Source organism: Myotis lucifugus, unplaced genomic scaffold (genome assembly GCF_000147115.1).
Source record: "Myotis lucifugus unplaced genomic scaffold, Myoluc2.0 scaffold_8, whole genome shotgun sequence".
In the NCBI taxonomy this organism is placed as follows: Eukaryota; Metazoa; Chordata; class Mammalia; order Chiroptera; family Vespertilionidae; genus Myotis; species Myotis lucifugus.
Window position 1 is genome coordinate 15,068,565 of NW_005871056.1, and position 18,236 is coordinate 15,086,800.

At 45.5% G+C, this 18,236-nt stretch overlaps 1 protein-coding gene, 1 non-coding gene and 1 pseudogene across 2 annotated transcripts in view; all 3 read right to left on the reverse strand.

Annotated features, from left to right (window-relative positions):
* IRAK2 (interleukin 1 receptor associated kinase 2) overlaps positions 1 to 18,223 on the reverse strand; it is a 59,440-nt gene extending 41,217 nt beyond the window's left edge. Inside the window, exons 1-2 of the mRNA XM_023749428.1 lie at positions 18,095 to 18,223; positions 6,166 to 6,348 (exon numbers count right to left, since the gene is read on the reverse strand). Coding sequence (XP_023605196.1) covers positions 6,166 to 6,348; positions 18,095 to 18,188 — 277 coding nt within the window. The 5' untranslated portion in view covers positions 18,189 to 18,223. The remainder of the gene's footprint in view (positions 1 to 6,165; positions 6,349 to 18,094) is intronic.
* LOC111824941 lies at positions 5,934 to 6,066 on the reverse strand (annotated as a pseudogene).
* Positions 15,742 to 15,846, reverse strand: LOC111824927. Its single transcript, XR_002828016.1, has one exon. It is a non-coding gene; the product is annotated as a U6 spliceosomal RNA (small nuclear RNA).
* Positions 18,224 to 18,236: the final 13 nt, after the last annotated feature.

Below are 18,236 nucleotides of genomic sequence, written 5' to 3' on the forward strand. Positions count from 1 at the left end.
TCTTCCCCAATCCTTTCAGGTTCCAGAAGCTCCTCGCTCTCCTACTCAGCTGATACCTGGAACCACCCAGGCCCCCATTCCACACAGTGGCCAGAACAGTGGGATACCCCCAGGGACAAGCCCTCCAAAATCTTCCCTGGGCTCCAGGCGAAAGCAAATGGCCACAACTGTGAAACTGGGTAGCCTGACCCTGCCCTCTCCAGTCTCAGCCCCCACTCTCCCATTGTCCTCCAGCTAAGGGAGGCGCCATGGCCTCTCTTTGGGTCCTCAAACATCGCTCCCTCCTACCACCAGGCCTTTGCAGGTGCTGTCCCCTTTGCCTAGAAATGCCTGTGTGGTCTCTCACTTCCGCTGGCCCACTCATCCTTTGAATGGAGACTTCAGTTTCACTTCCTCGGGGAAGCCTCCCTCCCCGATGAGATAAATCTTCCCCTCTTCCCCTCTCCTACCTATCTGCCTACCCTACCTACACTTCTCCTTTGAGCCCTCACACTGTGGTTGGTTATGCGTCTCCATGTCATCATCCACACTGGTCTGCAAGCTCCTTGAGGTCTAGGACCTTGTCTGTAATCTCATTGCTGTGTCCCCCGTGCCTAGCACAGAGCAGGCACCTGATAAATATTTCTTTAGTTCATCACTGAGTCTCCTTCCCAGCTCTGTGTATCTAACTCCCCATGGGGAGGAACGAGGGAGAGTTTCAACTCACAGGTGAGGCACACCTGGTTTCTAGCCTCCAACCTCAGAGCTACAGCCATCTCAGGATCCCAACCATCAACAGGCTCAGCTCCTAGGCCTGCTTTTGGTAGCATTCAACTAGCTCCAGAGCTCAGCAGTGATGGCAGACAAACCGTCTTTAGCCGGAAGCCGCAGCTCTGACACTTTGGCCTCTCCTCTCATCCCTGTTCCTAAGCCTCCAAGATGATGACACAGGCTCTGATGCCTGGCTCACAGGCCCCTCCTAAGCCTGGCAGTCAGGAAAAGTTACTTTTTAGGATTAGGACTCTTAACTTCCCACTTCAGATGAGGCCACAGAGAATAATGAACAGGAGAGCCTCCCCTGCCACACACACCTCCCCACCCAATGCCCAACCCTTCCCCAACCCTTCCCCAACCCTCCGGGACAAAGCTAGGAGGTAGAGAACCAGGAGTTAGAGCAGTGGTTCTTTTTGTTGTTGTTGTTAATCCTCACCCAAGGATATTTTTCCATTGATTTTTAGAAAGAGTGAGAGACAGAGAGAAACATGAAAACATCAATGTGGTCAATAACATCGATTGATTGCCTCCCGAACTCTTCAGTCCTCGGGCCAAGGCTCTATCCACTGAACCAAACCAGCTAGGGCAGGGGTGGGCAAACTTTTTGACTCGAGGGCCACATGGGTTCTTAAACTGGACCGGAGGGCCGGAACAAAAGCATGGATGGAGTGTTTGTGTGAACTAATATAAATTCAAAGTAAACATCATTCCATAAAAGGGTACGGTCTTTTTTTTTTTTAGTTTTATTCATTTCAATCCGGCCCGCGGGCCGTAGTTTGCCCACGGCTGAGCTAGGGAGAGCAGTGGTTCTTAAACCTTCATCTGCATCAGAACCAGCCCCACCCTGGAACTTCTGAATCAGCAGATTAGGTGAGGCTCAGGAATTTGCATTCTAACAAGTTCCCAGGTGCTGATGATGACTAGAAATCTGGGACACACATTTGAGAATCACTGGCTTCCTGAGAACAAGGGGCTGCCACATGGACCAAGCAAAGGACTTGCTCCCCTAGCAGGAGGGACCTTTTACAGTTCCTGTCTGCCGGACTTGTCAACTACTTTAACAAGTATTTCAGACGAGAGTTTTAATTGGCTTCCTGTTCAGATTCCACCACTGATAGAGACTACAAATCACCACAGATCCTGGGCCCTGAGTTAAAAGAACTGATTAGGACTTCAGGCCTGTCTCCCTTGCATGTTTTCTGTGTGGGAAGACACTTGGATGGCCCAAAGGGGAGGGTTGTAGGGAGACTGCTGTCCCTCCAATATTTATTACTTCCTCTCCTAGAGTAATAGAAGCTTTAGTTGTGCACATAACCTCCCAGCTAAAGATTACATTTCCCAGCCTCCCTTGCAACTAGGTGTAATCATGTGACTAGGTCCTGACCAGTGACTTGTGAAGAGAAGCTAGGTGTGCAGCTTCCTGTACACACCCTTCTTGCTGGCTGGAATGTGCTTGTGGGGACACGGGGCAGCCATCTCAAGTATGAGTCAGCCACCAGATGTCCAAGATGACAGAGCAATAAAGAAGCAAGAACCTGGTCCTCCACACCATTGAGCTGCCCCATTGAAGCAGGTTAGTAAGAAGCTAGGAAGCCTTGGCCATTGTGGCTCAGTGGTTGGAGTGGCAGCCTGCACACCTACGAGTCTCAGGTTTGATTCCCAGTCAAGGGCACATGCCTGGGTTGAGGCAACCAGTCAATGTGTGTCTCTCACATCCATCTTTCTCTGTCCCTCCCTTCTACTCTGAAAAGCAATGGAAAAAATATCCACTGGTAAGGTTTAACAAAACAAAAAAAGGCTAGGGAAATTCCTTGGAAAGTGGAATTGGGCAACTGTGACAGAGAACTAAACAAACTGGCCGAGAAATTTACAGCCAGATACAAAAGGTCACCAGAATGGAAAGCTCTCGGTGCCTAGCAATGGGTAAAACTGGTGCTGGACCTTGCCCCCAGGGTGGCCTTTCCTCCGCTGGCACACGGCTGGCCATGTGGTTTAGACCCCCTGACCCTTCATATCACTGGTCATGTGGTTTTAGACCCCCACCCTGACTTTTCCTCCTTAGAAATAACATCTAGGCCTCAGTTGTATTTCAGCTCCAGAAAAGAAACAAGATCAGCTGTGACAACTAATAACCCCTGCCCTGGTGTCAACCAATCAGTGGAGACCAGGACCCTGAACCGATAGACCTAGAAAGTTGATGAATATTCTTTTGAGATCCTTTCCTAAGCCCTCCCCTAATTCCCAGGCTTTAAAACTCTCAAGACAAAGGACCCAGCGCACTCCCTCCCTCCAGGAAGCCAGCCCATGCCCTTCCCTTCCTTCCTTTCTTCCCTCACAAGCGTGCATCTCCTAAACTCTAAGGGACCCCAGGAGACTTGCAACCAGGGGAGCAATGGGTAGCGGCGGTTCATCCCAGGCTAACGCCCTGAACCTGTCCCCAAGGCCCACTTTTCTCGGACTTTCCAGTGAGCTGACAGCAGACTGGCTTTGGCTCACTTCTTTCCCATAATGCTTCTAGAGAGCCAACGCAGCCCAGCCTGGTCTCCTGTTGTTTCTTCTGTCCTAGGCCCTTCCTTGTTTCACTGTCCCCAGCTTCAATAAACGTACTCTCAAAATCACCTGGACTCACAATTGCAAATCTTTCCTGCATGAAGTCAAGAACCCACACACCACAGGCTGGCCAGAGGTAGACCTACTCGGGGTGAACCTGGAATGCTAATACAGGAGACCACCCAGGAGTGGCTACAAGAGTGAAAAGGAGCTGACACAGGCAGATTTGCTGGAGGACAGATTGGGTAGCTGGGTAATAAGCCTGTACTAATTTATTCTAATTCTTATGACACTTAATGTTTGACAAATTGAATGAAACAATGGTCTCAGCAATTAAGGTCAAGGAAATATCAAGGAGCAGAGAGAGACCTACATACCCAGCTCTTCGCACAATCAGACCAGCAACCACCCACAATACATTTCAAAAGACTTGATGCCTGTGTGAACCCCGACGTGTGGTTTACCACACATCACCTTTCAGTTCAGGCCCAACCTTCAGAAGGCCTCTGTTAAATACAAATAATATTACCTGGAGCCAGAGGAAGCCACTTCAGGACTTTTGGTATGTGTGATTGCCAAACACCAGTTTTATTCAAATCTATCCAAAGCCCTTTAAGTGGTAGGCAGAAGTCAGGTTCTCAAAATGCCAGAGGCTGAGCAAGGTCATAAGCAATCTTCAACAAGTACATGCAAAATAAGGTTTAATTAATGCTACTGTTACCGGAAAGGGGACCTGGCCCTTGATGGTAGTGTGTGGGTTCTTGACTTCATGCAGGAAATATTTCACAACAGGAGTCCAGGTGAACTTTAGAGGACATTTGTTGAAGCTGGGGACAGTGAAACAAGAAAGGGCCTAGGACCGTGGTCGGCAAACTGTGCGGGCGTGCACATTCAGTGCCACTGAAACTTCGTGGCCCACGCGCAGAAGTCGGTATTTTGTGGAAGAGCCACACTGAACGGGCCAAAGAGCCGCATGTGGCTCTCGAGCCGCGGTTTGCCGAGCCGCAGTTTGCCGACCACTGGCCTAGGATAACAGAAGGACTAGGTGGGAAAATGAGCCTAGGCTGGTCTGCTTTGGCTCACTAAGAAAACAGAGAGAAGGGGGTCCTTAGAAACAGGTTCGGGGGGTTTGCCCCAGATGAACTGCCACTGACCATTGCTGCCCTGGTTGCAAGCCTCATGGGGTCCCTTAGAGTTTAGGAGGTGCATGCCTGTGGGGGAAAAAGGAAGGAAGCATAGGTGTGCTCCTGGGAGGGAGAGAGGAAGAGCGTGAGCTGGGACCTTGTTTTGAGGGTTTTAAAGGCTGGTTGTTACCCAGCCGGTGTGGCCCAGTGGTTGAGCATCAACCTATGAACCAGGAGGTCACAGTTCAATTCCCAGTCAGGGCACATGCCTGGGTTGTGGGCTCAATCCTGGGGATCATACAAGAGGCAGACGATCAATGATTCTCTCTCATAATTGATGTTTCTATCTCTCTCTCTTTCTCTCTGAAATCAATAAAAATATATTTAAAAAATAAAATAAAGGCTGGTTATTTAGGGGAGGATTTCAATAGAATATTCATCAACTTTATGCTGATGTACCAAAATGAGATTTATTCTCTTCATCTGTCCTTGGCAGTGGCTGGCAAACGGCACTAATTGGATTTCTACCATCTCCCTGAGTAGGGTGACTTAAGCTATTTACCCTCTGGTTGTGGAAAAGTGCAAACCATTTACTTTTTTAAAAAAGTATTTTTTAATTAATTTTTTAGAGAGAAAGGGAGAGAAACATCAATGTGAGAGAGATCTGATTGGTTGCCTCCTGCACGCCCCCTACTGGGAATCGAGCCTTTTGGTGCATGGGAGGACGCTCAACCAACTGAGCTACACTGGCCAGGGCCAAACCATTTACTCTGAACTGCGCTTGGTTTAGGGAAGATGGGATTTTCTCGATGGCTGCAAATTGCTATTTACTAGTAACTATCTGTCTCAGTTTCCCTATTCCACTTGCCAAGAATTTTTCCTAGCTTCTTCCTATCCTGCCTCACTACAGTCAGGGAAGGGAAATCTGCTTTGACCAACTGGAATACAGAAACTTAAAATGCTTTTCGCATACCCTCTTTACTCACCTCCAAAAAGTAACAGAAATTGATAGCACTTTTTTTTTCCCCTCTGGAAAATAAAAAGGTACAGAAAGTGGCACTATCTTGCCCGAGGACTCAAAGCACCAGTAAAAACACAACCTAACTCCCAAAACAAAAGAACAGCCAGGGGATTTGTGGATGTGGAAACAAACAGGCTTTACTCTCTCTTCCTCACGCAATTTTAATCAGCAAGGCCAAGGGGAAGAGAAAGAGGGTTGGGTAGCCAAGGTAGACTCTCACAGCCCTGAGAGGACAGGGGCAGTTGGAACAGGAGAGCAGGGGTCTGAGTAAAGTTCTACGCAGAAGAGAAGGGGGCAGGCAAAATTTCACTGTTTCCTGGAAACCCAAACACTTCGTTCTTTGATGTTCCCATGAGAAAAGCTAAGAATAAAGGCTCTGGATCCAGGCGGCTGGGTGTGACCCCATCTCCACCCATGACCAGAGATAAGCTGTGACTAATTTCTTAGTTGGATGGTAAACTCTTTCACTCAAACTTTTTTTTTCCATTCAAAAACTTTTCATCGCTAATGCTGACTATTTTAAACTGTCATATCGGAGAATTGGGAAAAGTTTCCAATTAGTAATAATCGTGCCTCAGATAAACCTCATTAGCTATGATACTGCCAATGCACAAAGCTCATTTAATTTTTTAAAAGATTCACAAAGGTTTAAAGGCCAGAGAGTACATGCAGCTCCTGCTCAGGGGCCGGCCGCACAGGGCCCTCTTGGTGACTCACAGTTCAGGATGATCTGGGCGGCACGGTACAGCTCCAGGTGGCACAGGAGGTCCAGCAGCTGTTGGACGGTGGCCTGACGCATCCCCCACCACCACAGCAGCTCCCGGGTAATGCTGACGCCCTGCACCCGCTCCATGGACTTGATCTTCCGCAGCTGGGTCAGGTCCGTGATCACATAGGAGGCTAGAAGGCGAGTGAGAGGATCCACTTAGAGTTAGCAAAGCAGTGCCTCCATGAGAGGGCCAGTGTATTAGCCAGGCTTTGTCCATAATTTTTTCCCCATCTGCCCCCTACCACACCAGAAATTCCTCCATCACCTGGGGGTCCACAGGCAGCCCAAGTTATAATGCTGATTCCATTTCATACCCATGGGGACCAGCACATCAACACTTGAACCTAAATATCAACGTCTCGCCCTAACCGGTTTGGCTCAGTGGATAGAGCGTCGGCCTGTGGACTCAAGGGTCCTGGGTTCGATTCTGGTCAAGGGCATGTACCTTGGTTGCAGGCACATACCCAGTGGGGAGTGTGCAGGAGGCAGCTGATTGATGTTTCTTTCTCATCGATGTTTCTGACTCTCTATCCCTATCCCTTCCTCTCTGTAAAAAAAACAATAAAATATATTTTTAAAAAATAAATAAATAAATATCAACGTCGATACCACACAAGACTTTGGAGAAAGACCACTGGGTGTGAGGGTCAGGGGCCTCAAGCTTTAGCTGCTTATTTGCTTTGAGCAAGGCACTTCCCCCAGGGAGCCTGTTTCCTCCACTGTAATAGCGGGACAACAACTTTGCCTGTCTCCCCTTCTAGAATAGAAGCCTGTGAAGGAGTTCTACGTGTTCTGTTCACCATTAGATCCCCATAACAGAGAACAGTGCCTGGCACAGAGTGGGGCCTGGGCCAGGACTAGGATGAGGCAGGGGAGGGCACCAGGGGGCAAAACTTAAGGAAGGGCTCATTCTTAGGGCTGATGATGCACTTGAGACAGGCTAGTAAGCCAGACCAAGTAGAATAGGGAAACTGGGACAGTTTACAGCCATCTAGGAAACTGCCATTAAAGTACCTGGTTTACACTTTCCCCCAACCAGAGGGTAAATAACTTAAATCACCCTACTCAGGGAAATAGAGAACAGAAAATCCAATTAGTGCCATTTGTGCCAACCACTCCAAGGATGGGAGTCAGGGAAATAAAGCTCATTTTGGTGCATCAGCATAAAGCTGATAAATATTCTAGAGAGCCTCCCCTAAAACCTCCCCAGTCTGCACCCCTGTACCTTTCCTTCCCCCCTCTTTTTCCCTCCCTCTGCCCCTACCTGTTAGCTTTGCCTTTCTCTCTCCTAAGCTCCAAACAGGGGCCTTCCTTTGTTTCTGTAACTTGTTTGCTGAGCCTACGCAGCCCAGCTGGCTCACTTCTACTACCTCTATAACTTTCTAGATAAACTTTCTCTTTTAATTTTAGTTCCTGGTTCTGAATTCTTTCTTTGCCGAACTCAAGAACCAAGGTCCAGCCCGACCGGTATCAGTGGTTGAGCATCGACCTATGAATCAGGAGGTCACAGCTTGATTCCCAGTCAGGGCCCATGCCTGGGTTGCAGGCTCCATCCCCAATGGGGGGTGTGCAGGCTCTCATCATGGATATTTCTATCTCTCTCTCCCTCTTATATAAATATATATATATATATATATATATATATATATATATATATATATATGAAGGAAGCTGAGGTCCAACTTAGCCAGTAATAACTGGTGCTGTTTTGCCATCAATATCGCCGGTAACACTTGCAGCAACTGAAGATTAGGTGTCTCCTTATGCCTCCTTAAATATTACCCTCACCTCTAAGTCCCAGCCCTGGCAGGGGAAATATGAATGAATGAATGAATGAATGAATGAATGAGCCAGCCCACCATGGCCCATCATCTTCAAAGAATAGTTAGAAGGATCAAAAGAGCCTGTGGATCCAAAAGCATTTTGCCAACTCTGAAGCACTACAAAATTTGCAGGGGGCTACCATTTACAATACTAAAAATAATGTATTCCTTCTTTTCATTTTCTATTATAAAATTAACTAGAGGCCCGGTGCATAAAATTTGTGCAGTGGGGGGGGGGGGTCCCCTCAGCCTGCCCTGCACCCTCTTGCAATCCAGGTCCTCTTGGGGGATGTCCGACTGCTGGTTTAGGCCCGATCCCTGTGGGCCTAAACCAACAGTCGGACATCCCTCTCACAATGTGGGACTGCTGGCTCCTAACTGCTCACCTGCCTGCCTGCCTGATCGCCCCTAACCACTCTGCCTGCCTGCCTGATCGCCCCTAACCACTCTGCCTGCCTGCCTGATTGCCCCTAACCACCACTGCCTGCCTACCTGATCACCCCTAACTACTTGCCTGCCTGCCTGATCGCTCCTAACCACTCTGCCTGCCTGCCTGATTGCCCCTAAGTGCCTTCGCCTGCCTGCCTGATCGCCCCTAACCTCTCTGCCTGCCTGATCACCCCTAACCACTCTGCCTACCTGCCTGATGGCCCTAACTGCTTGTCTGCCTGCCTGATCGCCCCTAACTGTTCACATGCCTGCCGGATCACCCCTAACCACTCTGCCTGCCTGCCTGATCGCCCCTAACCACCTCTGCCTGCCTGCCTGATCGCCCCTAACCACCTCTGCCTCGGTCCCCCACTGCTGTGGCTTCATCTGGAAGGACGTCTGGAATGACATCCAGAAGGTCCTTTGGCTGTCCGATCTAATTAGCATATTATGCTTCTATTAATATAGATAGTTGTTCACTAAAGAAAACGTAGGAAATAATGGGGGGAAACTAAGAAAACAAGTTACATAGCATCCTATTAGGGTACTTTCTCTTCTAACTAACCCCCCGTCCCCCCCTCCACACACACACCACACACACACACAGGTGTGGTTCTGTAAGACTGTAAGATTTTGCAGCTTGTTCTTGTTTAACTTTACAGCATAAGCATTTTCCCAGTTGTTAAAACTCTTCATAAATGGCTTTTTGAATGGTCATAAAGCATTCCACTGAGTTTACGGAAGTGAGAAAGGCATTTTAGTTAACTAGAAATAAAATAATCACGCTTTAGCTCTAGGGTTTCAGAAATCACAGAGCAAGAATCTCTGTGAACCTCAAGTCATTCATTCATTCAACAAAAAATGATTGAGCACTACTGTGCTCCAGGTCCGCAGCAAGCTCTGGGGATCCTGTGGTGAGTAAACCAGAAGCCCATGGCACTTCTCTGTTTGAAAAATACAAACATAACTGGACTGAGTGAGGAAGGGGAGACAAGAGATGAAGGCCAGGAAAATATAGCTAAGGGCCTCGAACGCTGGGCTTGGGGTTTGGACTTGAATCTAACAGCCACGGATTCCACGGAGTCCACGTTAGACCTCCGAGCCATGTTGCACAATCCCCTCTGCTCTGAAGGAATGGGGAAGGTTGTGACAGCTTCCTGCAGGGAGAAAGCCTCCAGGAAAGGGCCCTGCTCGGATGGAAAGTTCCCCGAGTTGCAACTTTAGTCACTGGAAACCCCAGGCCAGACTCCAGGACAATAGGATGTGATGTCAGCAGGGTCAGGTGCTGCTTCCAGCCTCAGAGAGAAAAGAGCAGAGAGAAGCGACTGTGACTCCTCCCACTCCGGAGGCAGCATGATTTCATGAGAAAACAGAACCGCAAGGCTGCCCTGGAGCTCTGCGGCTGTGTGAACTCTCAGCCATGTCCTTAGTCTCTGTGGGTTGCATTTCCTCATAGGCAATGCAGGAGAAATAGGAATTAAGCTCTAAGGTGCCTTGTAGTTTGGACATCTTAGCTCCATGAAAGAGATGTTTTTGTTTTTTGTGTTTTTATATTTTTTATTGATTTCAGAGAGGAAAGGAGAGTGAGAGAGGGATAGAAACATCAACGATGAGAGAATCATTGATTGGCTGCCTCCTGCACACCCCCTACTGGGGATGGAGCTCGCAACCCAAGCATGTGCCCTGACCAGGAATAGAACCGTGACCTCCTGATTCATAGGTTGACGCTCAACCACTGAGCCATGCTGGCCAGGCTGTATCTTTTCTTAAAATATATTTTTATTGATTTCAGAGAGGAAGGGAGAGGAAGAGATAGAAACATCAATGAAGAGAGAGAATCATTGATTGGCTGCCTCCTGCAGGCCCCCTACTGGGGATTGAGCCTACAACCCGGGCATATGCCCTTGATCGGAATCGAACCTGGGACCCTTCAGTCTGCAGGCTGATGCTTTATCCACTGAGCCAAAACGGCTAGGGCAAAAGTGATGTATCTTAAGGTATTGACCTAGCAGCATCTAACTATACCATTAAAACAGGGTTCAAACAAGATAGGGATCTTGGGGGGATAAGGCACTGCCGAGGGCCCTGTTACATCCACACCTCTTTTCTCCACATACACAGGTAATAGAACATTTGGAAAATGGAAGGAAATCAAAGTTCCCATGACATCCCACTTGGAAGATCCCAAGAAAAGCACTGCTTATATACTTTTTGCTTCTAAACTTCCAGATTTTTCTATAAATATAAAAATACATGCTTATGTCAGCAGGACAGTACACTGATGGTTCAGGCCCAGATTTTGGATTCAGAGATCTGGGTTCAAATCCTGTCTCTGCTACTTACTTGCTGTGTGCTTGGGGAAGGCCCTTCACCTCTCCCTGTGCCTCAGTTTCCTTATCTGCTAATGAGGATAACAAGCGTGCCTGCCTCAGAGACTGTTGAGAGGATTAGATTAGTTTTAAATCTAGAAGCACTTGGAATACTGGTCGGCACATGGTAAATGAGCTATGAATGTTAGCTGTAATTGTTAAACCATCCACACTCTATGTTTTTAGCCCCGCTGGTTAACACCCTGTGGAGACTATCCCTCCAGGTCTGAGTTCCTGAATCCTGCTGGAGTTCACCTGATATGGTAGAAAAGCTCGCCCTTCTTCAAAGCCCTCTGGAGCGGGCACAGCCTCCTGAAATGACCCACCCTGGGGTCAAATGCCTCTTGTCTGCTTGAGAGAAGGGGAAAGTGCTAAGGATCTTCCCCACCATCGTGTCCCCTAAGCAGCAACTCCATCCCATTTTACAGCCGAGAAAACGAAAGGTTTAAAGCAAGGCAGTCACTTGCCTGAAGTCACACAGCTGGGCAGGGACAAAGCAGGGCTGTGCACAAAGGCTGGCACCTGCCTGAGTGATCGAGATGGGGAGCGGTCCAACAAAGGAACCCTGTCCCTGGGTCCCTCAAAATACACCTCGGGTGCGTGAAGTTGTAAGAAGCCTGTTTTTTCCCCAAGGGCAAACATGGATGCAGCTGCAATAATAGGGAAATGAACAGGAGGCAAACGTTATCTGCCAAGAACCGTCAAATTCAAAAAGCAGCATATTTGTGGCTGTGTGACTTTGAGTCACTTTAAGGATCTTCCTACCCCTGTCCACCAGGACCACAATCAGCCCGGGCCACAATCAGCCCTAAGAGACTATCTTTTCTAAAATGATTTGCAGCCCTGGCCAGGTGGCTCAGTTGGTTGGAGCATTGTCCCCCGTGCACCAAAAGGTTGCAGGTTTGATTCCCGGTCAGGGCATGTACCTAGGTTGTGGTTTGATCCCAGTCAGGGCACATGCAGGAGGCAACCAATCCACGTTTCTCTCTTCCCCCCTCTCTCTCTTTTCCTCTCCAAATTCAATAAAAACAGCCCTCGCCTGTTTGGCTCAGTGAATAGAGCATGGGCATACAGACTGAAGGGTCTCGGGTTCAATTCGGTCAAGGGCATATGCCCAGCTTGCGGGCTCGATCCCCAGTAGGAGGCATACAAGAGACAGCCAATCAATGATTCTCTCTCATCATTGATGTTTCTATCTCTCTCCCCCTCTCCCTTCCTTTCTGAAATCAATAAAAACAAACAAATAAATAAACAAAAAACAAGACATATCCTCAGGTGAGGTTTTAAGGCAATGGTTCTCAACCTTCCTAATGCCACGACCCTTTAATACAGTTCCTCATGTTGCGGTGACCCCCAACCATAAAATTATTTTCATTGTTACTTCATAACTGTAATTTTGCTACTGCTATGAATCGTAATGTAAATATCTGATATGCAGGATGTATTTTCATTGTTACAAATTGAACATAATTAAAGCATAGTGATTAATCACAAAAACAATATGTAATTATATGTGTTTTCCGATGGTCTGAGGCGACCCCTGTGAAAGGGTCGTTTGACCCCCAAAGGGGTCGCGACCCACAGGTTGAGAACCGCTGCTTTAAGAAAATTTTTTTTGAAGCATCAACTAATTGAGCCAGTCCAGCAGGGCAATTAAGGGTTTTTAAATGAGGTTATCTTGGATTATCTGAGTGGGCCCAATGTAATCACAAGGGTTCTTTCTTTTTTTTCTTCCCCTTTTTATGGAATTTCCTGGGTTAACAAAATTATACAGCAAGTATGTCAAACTCGAGGCCCATAGGCCGCATGCAGCCCACAAGAAATATTTTTGCGGCCCAGCCAATATAACAGCATGTAAGGAACATCTTAGTAAACATTTCATAAGTTAATTTTTACAATATCCTGTTATACATAATTATTAATAACGAACTACAATGTTCACTAATGACTGATTACTATAATCGCGTTGCATTCATTTCCCTTACTCGCCTTACACGCAGGCGCACCATTTCTCTCCACTAATACTAGCAGCGTATATTTTAGCAGCCTATTGCCATGTCATTAGTCTTGTACTGACTTGTTTGGCATGCACAACAGGAAATATTTTGCTTTCGAAGAACAAGAAAAATAGGTTTACTTGCATTACACTTATGAATTTGTGCAGTTATTCAGTTTCTGGTAAGTTAATGTTCAAGGAAAAATATTAATTTGTATTAAAATTTTCTATTATTTTATGTTAACAATTACTCAATTATTTCAGCCCTTTGTATTCAGCATGTCTCTATCGAAATAAACCTACGTTTCTATGAAAATTGAAGCTTTTGTTTTTTTGTGGCCCACATCATCTTAAACCTTATTTGGCCTGTGTTAGCCTCTGAGTTTGACATGCTTGTTACACAGCTACAAGGGTCCTTCTAAAAGGGAAGCAGGAGTGTCAGATTCAGAAAATATATGATAGAAGCAGAGATCAGACAAAGAGAGCTGACAATGCTATGCTGTTGGCTTTGAAGGAAAGGGCCATGAGCCATGAGATGCAGGCAGCCTCGCTAGGAAAGGCAAGGAAATGGATTCTTCCTCAGAACCTCCACAAAGAATGCAGCCCAGCCAACACCTTGGTTTTAGTTCTTCTGACCTCCAGAATTGTAACATAATGCATTTGTGCAGTTCTTTTTTTTTTTGAAAATATATTTTATTGATTTTTTTACAGAGAGGAAGGGAGAGGGATAGAGAGTTAGAAACATCGATGAGAGAAACATCGACCAGCTGCCTCCTGCACACCCCCTACTGGGGATGTGCATGCAACCTAGGTACATGCCCTTGACCAGAATCGAACCTGGGACCCTTCAGTCTGCAGGCGGACGCTCTATCCACTGAGCCAAACCAGTTAGGGCCATTTATGCAGTTCTTAAGCCATTAAATTGATGGTACTTTGTTACAGCAGCAAGAGGAAACTAATACAGACTAGACAGCTAGTCATGGAGAACATAGGTGGAAGAATGTCCTAAGCCAATGATGGCGAACCTTTTGAGCTCAGCGTGTCAGCATTTTGAAAAACCCTAACTTAACTCTGGTGCCGTGTCACATAGAAATTTTTTTATATTTGCAACCATAGTAAAACAAAGTTATATTTTTGATATTTATTTTATGTATTTAAATGCCATTTAACAAAGAAAAATCAACCAAAAAAATGAGTTCGCGTGTCACCTCTGACACGCGTGTCATAGGTTCGCCATCACTGTCCTAGGCAGAGGACACAGCAAGTGCAAAGGCCCTGAGTCTGGACCAAGGAGGCCAGTGTGGTTGGAGCAGGTTGAGCAAGAGAGTATGAGAGGAGAGGTCAGAATCAGTGGGGTCAGATTGTGTCAGACTGGGCAGGTCTAGTGACGAGTTTGGATTATATTATAAACCACAATGAGAAGCCTATTAGGACTTTGAGCAATTCTGGTGTCTCCAGGGTCTAAAGAATTAGAGGCCCAAAGAGGATGTTCAAAGGGCCAATATGCACATGAAAGACGCTCCACTTCTTAGTCATTAGGGAAATACAAATCAAACCACAATAACATACCACATCACACCCGCTCCAATGGCTAGAATAAAAAAGACAGTAACAAGTGTTGGTGAAGATGTGAAGAAACTAACCCTCATACACTGATGGTGGGAATGTAAAATGGTACAGTCACTTTGGAAAAATCTGGTAGTTCCTCAAAATGTTAAACATAGAGTTACCCTATGACTCAGTAATTCCACTCCCAAGATATCTACCCAAGGGAAATGAAAACATGTCCACACAAAAACTTGCACATTAATGTGCACAGGAGCATTATTCACAATAGTCAAAAAGTGGAAAGAACCCAAATGTCCATCAACTGATAACTGGGTAGATAAAATGCAGTATATCCGTACCATGGAATATAATTCAGCAATAAAAAGAAATTAAGCACTGATCATGCTACAACATGATGCACCTTGAAAACATGCTAAAGGAAAAAAGTCATTCACAGAGAACCACATATTGTATGATTACACTTATATAAAATGTCCAGATTAAACAATGCCTAAAGCAGGGGGAAGCAATAGGGATGTGGGGATGTGGGCGAGACAATGAAGGGGAACAGGGTTTCTATTGAGGGTAATTAAAATGTTCTAAGATTGATTGTGGAGAGGGATGTACAACTCTGCAAATACTAAATGCCACCGAACTGTACACTTTATTTTTTTTACTACTATCTCCCACATTGATATTTATTAAATTAACATGTCTAACAAAAACAAGTAACAAGTTCAGTAACTGATTCATATTAACAAAGTTTCATTTTGATCCTTTAGCCAATTTGAAAAAAAAGCCATTATCGATCAAAGGAATTAAAAGGAAAAAGCACCTTTTCCTTGTTACATATAGTATTTTTTAACACAATGGCTCTAAACTCCAAACAGATATCAGATGCAAAATCCAACTGTAGGACTCTCATTTTAATTAAGATTACAAAATGGACCTCTCTTACAATTTTTACTGTATTTATAGTTATTTTAAAAAACATGTTTTAACTATTGGGCTGAAACTGAAAATACATCTGTGAGAAGTACTCTTCACAGTAAATACTTTTTGGAAATAACTTTTGGTACTTCAATCAAGCGCTGAAGGGATTTTATTCTAAAATCTCGGGCTAGAAATTAAACTTCAACACTTCCATCCTTGGGTAATACAATTATGAATATTCAGAAATCCAGATACCTCTTACTTATCAGCATTTCAGAACTATGTCTGATAAGTGACATTTGAAAAAGACTGATACAGAATTAGAAGCACTTATACGATTGAAACCATCTCAGCTCATCTTTAGGTTTTATATTTACAGTATTGTCCAGGAGAAATTAAAGATGAACTGTACACTTTATTTTTCTTTTAAATATTGAATGCTTCACGCGTTTGAGTGTCATCCTTGCAGAAGGGCCATGCTAACCTTCTCTATAGCGTTTCAATTTTACTACTAGTATAAGTGCCTTCTAAATGAGTGTCCTAGAAAACAGAAGTTGTTCTGGCATTCACAATTGAGGCCAACATGGAAAAAACCAGAGGGAGTCTCTTACACAAAACTTGTCCACTGCCCGGGAAACATTCAAAGCCGCTAAATTACAGAGCATCCAAGCAAAGAAAATCAGGTAGTAACAGACATTCTCAGAGTTGCCCTGACAAGGTACCACTGACTGTCTCTAGGGAGAACAGGGAGGGTGAGGACCAGGAAGTGGAAAGATATTTACCTTCTTCTATCACAGGTATATTATTTACATCATTTAACTTAGTGCATGTGTTACTTCCATTCATTAAAAATAATTAATAAAAATACACACTGAAAAAAAAATCCATGCTGCTAAAGAATATTGCTTGGCAAAGAGAAATAATTGTAATGTATTTTAAGTGAAAAAGCAGGCTATTACAATCTTCAAAATGACATGATTTTTGAAAAATGTATACACATAAATAAATATGTTTAGAAAGAAGGCTAGACTGCATAAAACACCTACCACTCTGGTGGTACATGGTAAGAAGCCAATAAAAGTTAGCTACTGTTGTTGTTGCTTCATTATTATTGGTATCCAATATTAAAAATGGGCATCCCTGAGTGGTGGAATTTGAACTCAGTTTCCCACTGTATTTGGCAACAAACATTTATTATTTTTGTTACTGGTTTAAAACAGTTTCTGAATCTTAGTATTATTGACACTCTGGGCTAGAAAATTCTTTATCTTTTTAAGATTTTAAAAAAATTAACTTAGAGAGAGAGAGAGAGAGAGAAACATTGATGTGAGAGTGGAACATCTATCTGCTGCCTGCTGCTACCAGGGATCAAGCCCACAATGACCGGAATCAAACCAGCAACCTTTCCTTGCACAGGATGATACCCAGCCAACTGGACCACACTGGCAGAGCAGGCTGGATCATTCTTATGGACAGGATGTCCTGTACATTGCAGGATGTTTAGCAACATACCTGGCCTCTACCCACTGCACTTCCCAAGTTCTATCAACCAAAAATGTCTTCAGACATTGGCAAATGTTCCTAGGGGGCAACATCACCCATGTTTGAGAACCACTAGGTTAAAATATATATTATTTGCTCAAACTGGATGAGTAACACACACATGTTCATTTCTCTCAACTGTACATATATATTATATACTCTTGTATAAAGGGTATATGTTATAATCTAAATTTTAAAGAACAGATAGGTATTATTTTAAAAATAAAGTGGCATGAGTTACACTGATTAAAACATAAAACTAAGATGATCATTGTTAATACTTCTTTATTATTACAAGAATCTCTAGAATTTCTGACACTTAGGTGTCAGGTGCTTTTTAGACAATCTTTTATTCCTTGGCCCTGGCCGGGTAGCTCAGTTAGTTAGTGTCAACCCGATACACCAAGATTTCCAGTTAGATCTCAGGTCAGGGCACATACAAGAAGCAACCAAAGAATGCATACATAAGTGGAACAACAAATCTCTCTCTCTCTCTCCCCCTTCCTCCCTCCCTCCCTCCTCTCCTTTCCCTCTCTAAAATCAATTAAAAATTTTTTCATTCCTCACAACCTCCAGTTTACAGATTAAGAAGCTGAGGCTCAGAGAAGTTAAGCAACTCACCCAAAATCACCAGCTGAATTGCAGACCTCTACTTGGGAACCTGAGGACCACAAGCCCAGCCTCCCCCTGGATGCCGAGTGCTCTCAGCCAATCATCAGGCACAAAGAAACAAAACACACCAAGGAGTTACAATGTCCTGGTGGGGCCTGACACGGCATTCAAACACCATTCTGCCACTTAGCAAGGCCATGGTCCCTGGCAAGCGACTCTACCTTTCTAAACCCGTTTCCTCCTCTGTAAAATGGGGGAAGAGAAATACGCACTTTATAGGCTGTAGGACTAAAGCAGATAACCCCTGTCGCGTGCTGACATCAGAGCCCGGCACACTGGTCACTTACAGTAACTGCTCACAGCTCTTACACGCCTGGCCGTAAAGAGCACAGTCGGCGGTCATTACTTTGCGAAGGACTGAGTGACAGCAGGAAACCTCAAAGATACAAAGCGCCTTCCAGATGATCGCACTGGGTCCCGAGAGGGGTCAGCAGCCTGCCTGCGGGCACTCAGCGAGACGTGGGTCCAGATGGCAGCACGCAGAGCCCCGCGGATCAGGACCCACCAAACAGGCCAGGAGGGGGCTTCCAGGCCGCCCGCGCGGGGTCGCCAGGGGCCCACTCACCGAAATGATTCCAGTCCCACTCGCTGAGCGTGTCCATGTTGCGGCACAAGTCGTCCAGCACCCAGGAGGGCAGCTGGTAGATGTAGCAGGACATGGCGGGACCGAAAGTGCCAGGCGGAGAGCTCCCGGGAGACTGAACCCG